The 9,430-nt window shown below is 34.9% G+C and overlaps 2 protein-coding genes across 4 annotated transcripts; one reads left to right on the top strand and one right to left on the bottom strand.

Annotated features, from left to right (window-relative positions):
• Positions 1 to 1,940: 1,940 nt before the first annotated feature.
• LOC122280101 (lactosylceramide 4-alpha-galactosyltransferase-like) lies at positions 1,941 to 5,614 on the top strand. 3 transcript variants are annotated; one of them, XM_043091073.1, is made up of 2 exons: positions 1,941 to 2,275; positions 2,367 to 3,848. In XM_043091073.1, the coding sequence occupies exons 1-2, from the start codon at positions 2,258 to 2,260 to the stop codon at positions 3,642 to 3,644; spliced, it is 1,296 nt and encodes a 431-aa protein (XP_042947007.1). In that variant the 5' UTR covers positions 1,941 to 2,257; the 3' UTR covers positions 3,645 to 3,848. The 3 variants fall into 3 exon arrangements, with proteins under 3 accessions (XP_042947007.1, XP_042947006.1, XP_042947005.1); XM_043091072.1 differs by adding an exon at positions 5,196 to 5,614 and having other exon boundaries at positions 1,943 to 3,655; XM_043091071.1 differs by adding an exon at positions 4,195 to 4,331 and having other exon boundaries at positions 1,943 to 3,655.
• A 2,686-nt stretch (positions 5,615 to 8,300) lies between these two features.
• LOC122278252 (30S ribosomal protein S31, chloroplastic) lies at positions 8,301 to 9,146 on the bottom strand. Its single transcript, XM_043088407.1, has 3 exons — positions 8,905 to 9,146; positions 8,752 to 8,816; positions 8,301 to 8,639 (listed from the first exon to the last, which is right to left on the bottom strand). Exons 1-3 carry the CDS (start codon positions 9,068 to 9,070, stop codon positions 8,517 to 8,519), a joined length of 354 nt encoding a protein of 117 aa, XP_042944341.1. The 5' UTR covers positions 9,071 to 9,146; the 3' UTR covers positions 8,301 to 8,516.
• Positions 9,147 to 9,430: the final 284 nt, after the last annotated feature.

Below are 9,430 nucleotides of genomic sequence, written 5' to 3'. Positions count from 1 at the left end.
ATGGGCCCAACAATGCCAATAGAGGCCCATACGAAAAATCCAATGAGTTGAAAGACCACGGACATATGGTAACCATTGTTGATAACTTGAGATGTTCCGTTCTAAGTAAATAACGAGATATTCGCCCACGAATGATAACTCATTCATTCTTAAAATAAATCTCTAGAACTTAATAATTGAATCCAAGAGATTCAAGGAAAAGATCAAACTATCCTTATCACCAATAATTCATATCTATAAGAAGAGTCAACATTAGCGATGTAATGTGATTTTTATAAATTTCTTATTACAAAATAACATATTCATATTTCTAATTTAGATATTGAAAATGTATTAGACACACGGGACCATCATCTTTTCTTATCACATATTAACGGTCCAAGTCAAGTGATGGTAAAACACGTCCAAAATAATATATATATTAAATATTTAAATGATAATTTTTTTAAAACTATTACATCAATATATATAATTAAAAAATATATAAATATTTCCGTCACTAATTTTATTTACTATTTGTACCCATTCTCAACGCATTTTGACGTCGATCACCGGTACACTGAGTACGACATGCATAAAGAGCGATAAAGGTGTATAATCAGATGTAAGAGGCTTTCTTCATGCCAAAGTGGATGCGGCATGAAGAAATGGCTCATGCCGTTTATTTTTTATATTAATCCTCCACCAACTACTTTTTAGGCATTATTATTAACCTATCTTTATCCAATTTCCTATACTACATTGTGAAATAGGAGGGTTATTTTGTATTATCTAAGTTATATTTATTGATATAGGTTAACTATATAACATAGATAATTAAATTTCAATTTTTTTAAATAAATAATAATTATATATATATATATAGAGTATCATGAATTCCAATCATGACGGTATGGCTACGATGCAGCTTTTCATAGTTAAGATCTTTTCTTTCTGTTTTTGGTATTTTGGGAATAGTTTTCATCGAATAAATTTAATTCATGTTATGAGAATACAAATTTTTTAACCATTGAATAAAGAAAGTACTTGCATTTTACAACAGTTCTAATTATAATACTAATTAATTAATAATTTTAGAGTATAAGTTCAAATGTAACTTAATCTTTTGTTGGTTATTGGTTCTTTGTATTTGGGAGGGTTTTTATATGCATATCTGTAACCTCTCAAATGCTGGTTTTGTAATCATGATATTCATCCGCTATAATGAAGACTTTTTAAAAAATTTGGAATGGGATCACGTGACGAGTGACACTCAAAATTAAGACTGAGGTCATGCCTCCTACGATCAAATAACACAACTAATGAACTACTGAGAGCTGGAGACCCGATAGTAACATTACAAACAGTCATAGACCCAGAAACTACATCAGACTGGACAATACAATTCATAATTCAAGACAACAAAAATTTGCTGCAGTCCATTCAAAATTAGGACACCATGAAAATTCATCGACAATCGAATCGATACGCATATTCAATTGCACAATGAGCAACTTCCAACAATTTCTTCGGAAGCATACGCCTCATCTCCATCACCATGGCTCCTTAATTTTCACTGTAGAAATTATCCACCTAATATGTAAAATATTTTAGGCATATGCAGGTTGTTTTCTTTGTAAGACTATTTGCAGGTTTTAATGAATATGGTTTTAATTCTCAGGTTTTAATGACACGACTAATGAGTTTGAATTATATATCAAAAACTCATCCCTCACGGCAACGCGGAAAGAAAAGTCATTGAAATTTATATACATATATATATATATATGTATAATATTCTTAAAAATAAATTAAAACCCAAGAATTCGAAGCATTAAATGATGACAAAGTTTTCAAAAAAAAATCTTTCTTCTTTTTTCTCTCTCTTCCTACGGCATGTAAAGCACCATTTTTTTTCAAGTAGCCAAAGCCATGCCATAATTTTTCTATGTTTTCTTATACAAATTATTTATTTTTATGTGATTTTAGGATTTGTTTTTTTATGACTTTCAAGTCTTTTAATGTCTTCGAGTGTGTGTGTAAATATGTCAGCATTCTTCATGCCACCGGCGGCTATCTAATATTGAAATCGTCCAGTTTTGACTATATATACACGGGAGGGAAAAAGAAAACGTTTAATTTGGACCCAAGACCTGCTTCATGGCAATTCAGCTTCGACAACATTACCTAGAAAGATCAATATCCTCATAACCATCCTCTGAGGCTTTGTAGACATATTTTTTTCTTCTTTAATGTTAACATCTTTGTTCTGACTACCATGAAAATTCTTTCGGCGGTATGTTTCTCCACGTAATTATTAGCTTGTTACAGCTTGAAACTGTCACACGATGGTTAAGAAATTCACAAGAAAGATGTTTGATTACCAGGTGTTCATCCTTAGCCGTGCCAAATTATCCCGAATCTTGTCTAAGATCATCACGCTTGCTGTGTTGATCTTTATCATCTACACAGTCTGTATCGTCTCTGAGATTTCCCACAAGTCTGTTGCGTTTTATACGAATCATAAGCAAATTGCAGGGGAGCTAGGGACTCATGAAGGAGCTGATCAAGGACGAATATTGGAATCAAGTACTATCAGTCCCATAAAATTACGTTCCATTCAAGAAGAGAGTGATGATGATCGAGTTGACGATGATAAGGATCATTTTCCTGTTCCTCCCTTCAATGTCTCAGAACAGGAAAGGATTGAGTGGTTGCGGAAAAACATACCAAAGTTTGAGATTTTCAAGTCAAACAACTTCACTCGGCGGTTTCATGATCGGGTCCTGGATTTCTTCAACCGTGACAGCTGCGAGGTTCAGTTCTTCATGACATGGATTGCACCAGCAAAGTGGTTTGGAGAAAGAGAGTTCTTGGCTATGGAGAGCCTTTTCAAGGTCCACCCACGTGGGTGCTTGATGATTCTGTCGAGAAGCATGGACTCAGCACGAGGGCACAGGATTCTGAAACCACTTCTCGACCGGGGGTTGAAAGTGAAAGCTGTGACACCGGACCTGGCATTTCTGTTCAAGGGGACGCCAGCTAAAACTTGGTTTGATGGGATTAGGAGTGGGGAAAAAGACCCTGGTGAGATCTCACTAGCTCAGAATCTATCTAATTTGTTGAGACTTGCAGTTTTGTTCAAGTATGGAGGTGTCTACTTGGACACCGATTTCATTGTTATAAAACCTTTTACCGGGTTGAAGAACTCAATTGGAGCACAGAGTATGGACGTGGAGTCTAAGAAATGGACAAGGTTGAATAATGCGATCTTGGTGTTTGATATGAATCATCCATTACTATTCAAATTCATGGAGGAATTTGCATACACTTTTGACGGGAATAAATGGGGTCACAATGGTCCCTATTTGGTTTCCAGGGTGGTTGAGAGAGTAAGAAAGAGACCTGGTTATAATTTCAGGGTCTTGCCCCCTATGGCCTTCTATCCTGCAGATTGGATTAGGATAAGAAAGTTTTTTCAAAAGCCAAAAAACCAGAATGATTTGAGATGGGTAAAAGCCAAGCTGCTTCAGCTAAATGGGGAGACTTACGGAGTACACCTATGGAACAAGCAAACATGCAGATTAACAATCCAAGAGGGAAGCGTCCTTGGAAGATTAATCTCAGATCACTGTGTCATTTGCAACAAGATAAATAGTTCTTAGTGAAAATTTCTGTAAGTTTTTACTCTTCCTCAATAATTGTGAGATAGGAAATCAATAGGAGCATCTTCTTTGCTGGCATGTATTTTTTTTTTTATTTTGTTTTGTTTATTTTTTGTGAAGTCCTTGTGACGTTTTTGTTAATGATTATTTCATAGTAAATATCATAGACTATCAAATAATCATAGAGGAAAAACCCATTCGAGATTTCTTGTGTTGAAGTAAATACAAATGGTCTGATTCGAGATTCTTGTAAATCGATACTAACACACACATACACATGGATTTTTGTCTTACAAGTTGTTCAAAATTTGATTTACAAACTCTGCGGATCACTAATATCAGAAAATCCTACCACATATCAGAATCCTAAGCCGTTTCAATTTCAACCCGAATCTAAATCCTCTGCATCTCCAAAACCCAAATCCAGGCAATCTCTTGAATGACTTTTTTCTTCTCAATTTGCGGTTACTATGTTTGACCTTCCTATTCCCAAAGCCAAATTCTTTATCCTTGAAGCTGCCTTCTGAAGAAAGCTTTGATTGAGCATCAGTTCTAGGATCATGGATGGCTCCAAACTGCTTGATGGATGCCCATGGATCAGGAGCTTCATAATCTGAATCGCTGGCCCACAAAGGTATAGGCTTTATTATAGGGGAGCCGCCGTACTCAAAATGCTTTGCCAAACTGGTATGCTCCATGTCAAATAATCTCCTCAAAGATGTGTTTCCTCCTTTCATCAAATCTAACAAGCTGCTACTTTTCCGGGATGAAGAGAACGAAGAACAAGAAGCTGAAGAAGACGAGGACGAAGATGAAGAAGATGATGAACTCCAATATAAAGATTTCTGGCACTCCAAAATCCGCCTGATTCTTTCCTTTTGGGCGCCTCTGTCAATGAAGGGAGAGGCCTCTTCATCCTTCTCTTCCGTTATCTCTGATATCGACATAGCCAAAAAGAATTTTGTTATACGTTTGAAATACATGAGCTGTTCAAATAGCAGTCCTAGCTGTTCAAATAGCAGTCCTTTTTATGAATACTTAGCTGAACAACAGAGGAAGCGGTAACGGGAAGGAACTAGGACGGCTAAAACGATCCCCATAAAAATCTGTGAAAGCCGGCCAAGAGAAACATTTTCTTACAACAAATCCTTTTCAGAAGAGTAATTTTCTTACTAAAAAAAAGACCGATTAAAAGTTAAAACACTAGCTTAATTATCCAAGGACTGCACCACACCTTCCAATAAGAAAGTCGACAAATCACCTTACTATTTTATTTTTATGGGCAATATCAAAGTTATATTGAATAAAAGGAAAGTATAGAAATCCCAAACATGTTAACACAAAGAAAAAAACAACAAAACACAAAATGGAAATGGTCAATTAAAATGGGGTGAGTCCCATGTTCCTTGGCATGGGGCCAAGAAATTGTCACCACATTTGATTTTTCAACGAAATGAAGAGTTAAACTGTTTTGAGACATGCTTTAGTAAAATTCCAATCGAAGCAAATAATTTGGAATCCTTGTCTCACATTGTTGCATTTTCTGAATAGATTGGAGAGAGTAGATTCGAACGGCAGTGGACATGCATGTAGATCGTTGAGGTGTTGTGGGGACTGATCTAAACCGCTCACTATCATAAATGGTTTGGGGCGTTTATGAAAATGAGTGTAGGTGCGCGATTTGAGAACAGAGAAAGATGAGCAGAAAACTAGCAAAAGATAAAGAGGGGAGGGAGGGCCTCCCTCTAGGGAGTTTGGGTGTGGAGAAGTGGTCACCCATCTCTCTAATGGTGGTCCAATAAACCTCAAGCTGCTTAGATAAGGTGTTGGGCCACCCCCAACCATCTCCCATGGGTGACTGGCAACCCTAGTTAGGTTGTGATCGGCCACAATAGAGATGATTCTCACTTCTTGCAACCACCTCATGCGAGTAGTCAATCCTTCTCACAAGGGCATCCAGACAGAAGGTTGGGGGTGGTAGCCTCTCAATATTTTTCTTCCTTCAAAATTTCAAATAGGTTATTATTATATTATATCTTAGCATTTTTAAAAAAATAAAAAAAGACATTGATGTTTCAATCATTCATTAGAAGTTGTAAAAAAACATGAGACATTGACAATTTGCTGCTCTTCTTGAAAGTTCCATGTTAACCCAAATGTTTCAAAGATCTTATAATTTAAAAGATAAATGTTCTTGCTAATTAATCTTGTTATCCATTAATCCTATATTAAATGACACCATAAAATTTGAACTAATATAAAAAGTTCATATTCATAAAATATAAAATCTCAAAAATTTTCAACACTTCTATTCTTTACGCTATAGCATTTCATTTTTTTTCTTTTTTGCCCTTTATTTAATTTGTTACTTGTTAGTATGGTTAGTAATCGAAGAACCAAACATTTATGATAGTCAAGTTGTAAAGATGAATAATTCTTCTCATCATCCCTATACTATGCAATTATTTTTGTTTTTTATCTTTTTATTTTTTTTTCCCTTAACAATTATGTGGTATAAAAATAATAAGTAGAAGAACTCAATTAGTTTAACAGGAAATAAAAAAAATATATAAAAATAAAATAAAACAACAGCAACGACAATGCAGGTAACTGGATAGCAGAACCTTATAATAATTGAAGGTATCTTTACAGAGAAGCTTAAATCAAAATTATATCAGGTAATTAAGGAATGCGTGTTTCAATAGAAAATAGAAACAGAAAATTTTCTTAATCATTAATCACAACAGAGACTTTCTAACCAAGACACAACCACCTTGACTCTTCCATCAGCAGTCAACCGAGAAGCTTTTTAATTTATCTCATCTCATTTTATCTGATCGTTATAATTTTTTTAATTTTTTATATAAAATATAATAAATAATTTAACTTTTTTCAATTTTAAAATAATAATAATATTAAAAAAATAATATTTTTACAATATTTTATTTCACTTTTATCTCAATTCAGTATCCAAATCTAAGAGTTTCTTTTGCCTAGGATGTAGATTTTTTTAAAAGTTTCTAAAAATCTTTTAGAGAAATTTATATATGGGTTTCTTGGGGTTTTACGAAAATAGTGGAACCTATTAAACAACATGTTCAGAGTTAAGAAGTTTTTTCTAAAAATGTTTTTATTGGGATTTTTGAAAAAATGTTTGAGGAGAAAATTTTTCTGAGTTATTTTTTAGTTTTGTGAAGGTTATTTTTGCTTTTCATTTGTTAATAGAATTAAAGTAAGATGTTTGGATGAAAATTATTCTTGGGATTGTTTTGATGTAAAGATGTTTAGATTGAAAGTAAGAAGAGTTTCAAAGACCCTTTAACTTAAATATATTCCTTAGATTTTGGTGTTGAGGTTTGTAGTTTTATCTCTTGGTCGCATGCATGTCTTTGCAGAAACCTTAACAAAAGGAAAAACAAAAAACAAAATACAAAATACAAAACTAAATAAGGAACAGATTTAGGTGATTGGACAGAGTCATAAATTAGGTGTCACCTACGCCCACATTAAACCTTCATAGCCAAGAGCTTCCTAGACTTTTCTGGCCGTATAATCCATGACATTATTCCAGCTTTGCTGCTTAACGCCATCTCACACACTTATGGTTTAAATTTTTAAAATCTAAATTTTTATAAGTAAACAATTATATTAATATGAATAGATATAGCCCAATTACAAGATGGTATACAAAAAATCACATCTATATAGAGCGAAGGTATAGAAACAAGAAGATCCTCAAGACCACGAAAATCTACAGTGTGGCCCAAAGAAAAAGAATGCTAACGAAGAAAAAATGTGACCACCTACGTATACCTTGTTCTGGAAATGCATTGTTTGTTCCCTCGACCCAAAAATATTCTCTTTTTTAAAAAATAAAAAATAAAATAGACATTTTCCCTTCAATTGCTTTCTTCCACAGTTCTTATTCCCCTTCAAAATCTTCAAAGCGACTATCCTTGATAGTACGCTGAAAATAACAATCTTGCTCATCTTCTTATTTTCTTTTCTGGATGAGTTCTTTCAAGTTCTGAGGTTTCCAAGTCTTTGTTGAGCCGCAATTTTCCTTTTCTATTCTAGAAGAATTGCGACTTCTTTGGTTCAGAACAAGTAATCTTAATACCAAAATATTCGTTTCTGAATTTGTTCTATAATTGACAACTTGAGAAAGGTCAACGATTCTTACACGCATTGTAACTGAGAATAGTCACTTGGGGAAATTCTTTCTTAAGATACAAGAGCCTATTCAAGTTGGGGAAAAGGTAGCAAAGATAGGATTGACTCTCAATTATCAGAAGCAAGCGACCAACCAACAGAGCAAAATTATATGCTAAATGTGCGGATGAATCTACCCAAACACAAAAACCCCCGGCGGAGGGACACATTCGCAAAGCTGCTGACATGCAATCCACACCAAAACCAACAAAACTTGTTTGTAGCCATGACACTGCTTGACAGTTCTAGAGCCAACAATACATTACTAACTTCAATGGCTAAAACTAGTCTCTGACCTCTGATATGGGTAAACCCCCAAAGAAGGTATGATTTAGAAGATAATCATTGCACAAGATGCAAGTTGTCCCCTTGCTTCCCAGTTAACATCAAACACCAGCAAGTTACATCACAGAATAGCCAGCATGTTAAATGGAAATCAAATGCTAAGAGTGAAAGACTAATGTTAACATTATTGGACAAGTAGTATCCTAATCCCAGCATGTTCTAGAAAAGAATCCATAGATTAGTAGCAGTTTGGAGATGAAAGAAGCGAATTTGCGAATCATACAATCAACAGCGACAATAGCAAGAACAATTTCAGAAGATTTCGAGGTTCAGAAACAACTTAAACATAGAAGTAAGTAGCATTAACAGCCATTTCTAGAACTCATCGATTTCAATCTTGATGATCTCATCGTTATCGAACCGATCTTTCTTTGGTGGAGCCGGAGGAACCGGTACCCTTGGCGGTCCTCTCCCTTTATTCTTGCCATGTGGCCTCGCCTGAATACAGTTTCAACAAAAAGAAAAAAAAAATCGAAATCAGGTTTTTTTAAAAGCTACAAAATTCAAAGCAGAATAATAGGATTAAACAATAATTAGTAAAGAAGCATACGTTGCCAAAGGAGTGATTGAAACGTTTTCCTCTGGCCGTTTTCCTATCGCCTCTTCCGCAGTAAACTAAACGAATAGAATGAAAACATTAGGGAAAGGTCGAGAGAGAGAGAGAGAGAGAGAGAGAGAGAGAGAGAGATTGATAATTGGTTACCTGAAAAGACAGGAGGAGGAGAAAATGTAGCCGAAATTGAGAGAGAAGAAGCCGAAGAGGAGGAAAGCGATACTCCTAGGGTTTCGGATTTGGAGAAAGAAATTCGAGACGAGAGAATGAGTGAATGGGTAAAGGCAGGAGCAGCTCCGAGTACGAGAGACGCCATGGCTGAGCACCAGAGAGATAGAAGGGGGGGATAAGGTTGGTTCCGTGGGCGCTAGGCTCTGGAGACTGCTGGCTGCTGTAAAATGATGTCTTGTCTTGCACTGGGCTTATGCTCCTCGCGGCCCAACACATATGGGCCTAGCTTATGAATTTTGATTCCATCCATTTATCCAGTAGATCTAGATGAGACCTGGGCCTTGTTGTACTTATTCAAAGAAAAAGAAGTTATTTATAATTTTTATTTTTTAATAAAAAATTTTATTTGCAATCTCTGTTTAGAGATTGAATGTGCATACTCTTTATTAAAAATAAAAAATAAAAAATTTTATTTACAGTTTTTATTTGGAGATTGCATACGTAG

This window comes from Carya illinoinensis, chromosome 10 (assembly GCF_018687715.1).
Source record: "Carya illinoinensis cultivar Pawnee chromosome 10, C.illinoinensisPawnee_v1, whole genome shotgun sequence".
Classification (NCBI taxonomy): Eukaryota; Viridiplantae; Streptophyta; class Magnoliopsida; order Fagales; family Juglandaceae; genus Carya; species Carya illinoinensis.
Note: the sequence above shows the minus strand (reverse complement) of the source record. Positions and strands in the feature narration are given on the sequence as shown.

Excerpts from the sequence above, each read along its gene's own strand:
- LOC122278252 (XM_043088407.1), bottom strand. The coding sequence starts at position 9,070 with ATGGCGTCTCTCGTACTCGGAGCTGCTCCTGCCTTTACCCATTCACTC. Across the intron at positions 8,817-8,904 it reads TCCTCCTCCTGTCTTTTCAG|TTTACTGCGGAAGAGGCGAT; the intron begins GTAACCAATTAT and ends CTATTCGTTTAG. Across the intron at positions 8,640-8,751 it reads TCAATCACTCCTTTGGCAAC|GCGAGGCCACATGGCAAGAA; the intron begins GTATGCTTCTTT and ends AACTGTATTCAG.
- LOC122280101 (XM_043091072.1), top strand. The coding sequence starts at position 2,328 with ATGGTTAAGAAATTCACAAGAAAGATGTTTGATTACCAGGTGTTCATC.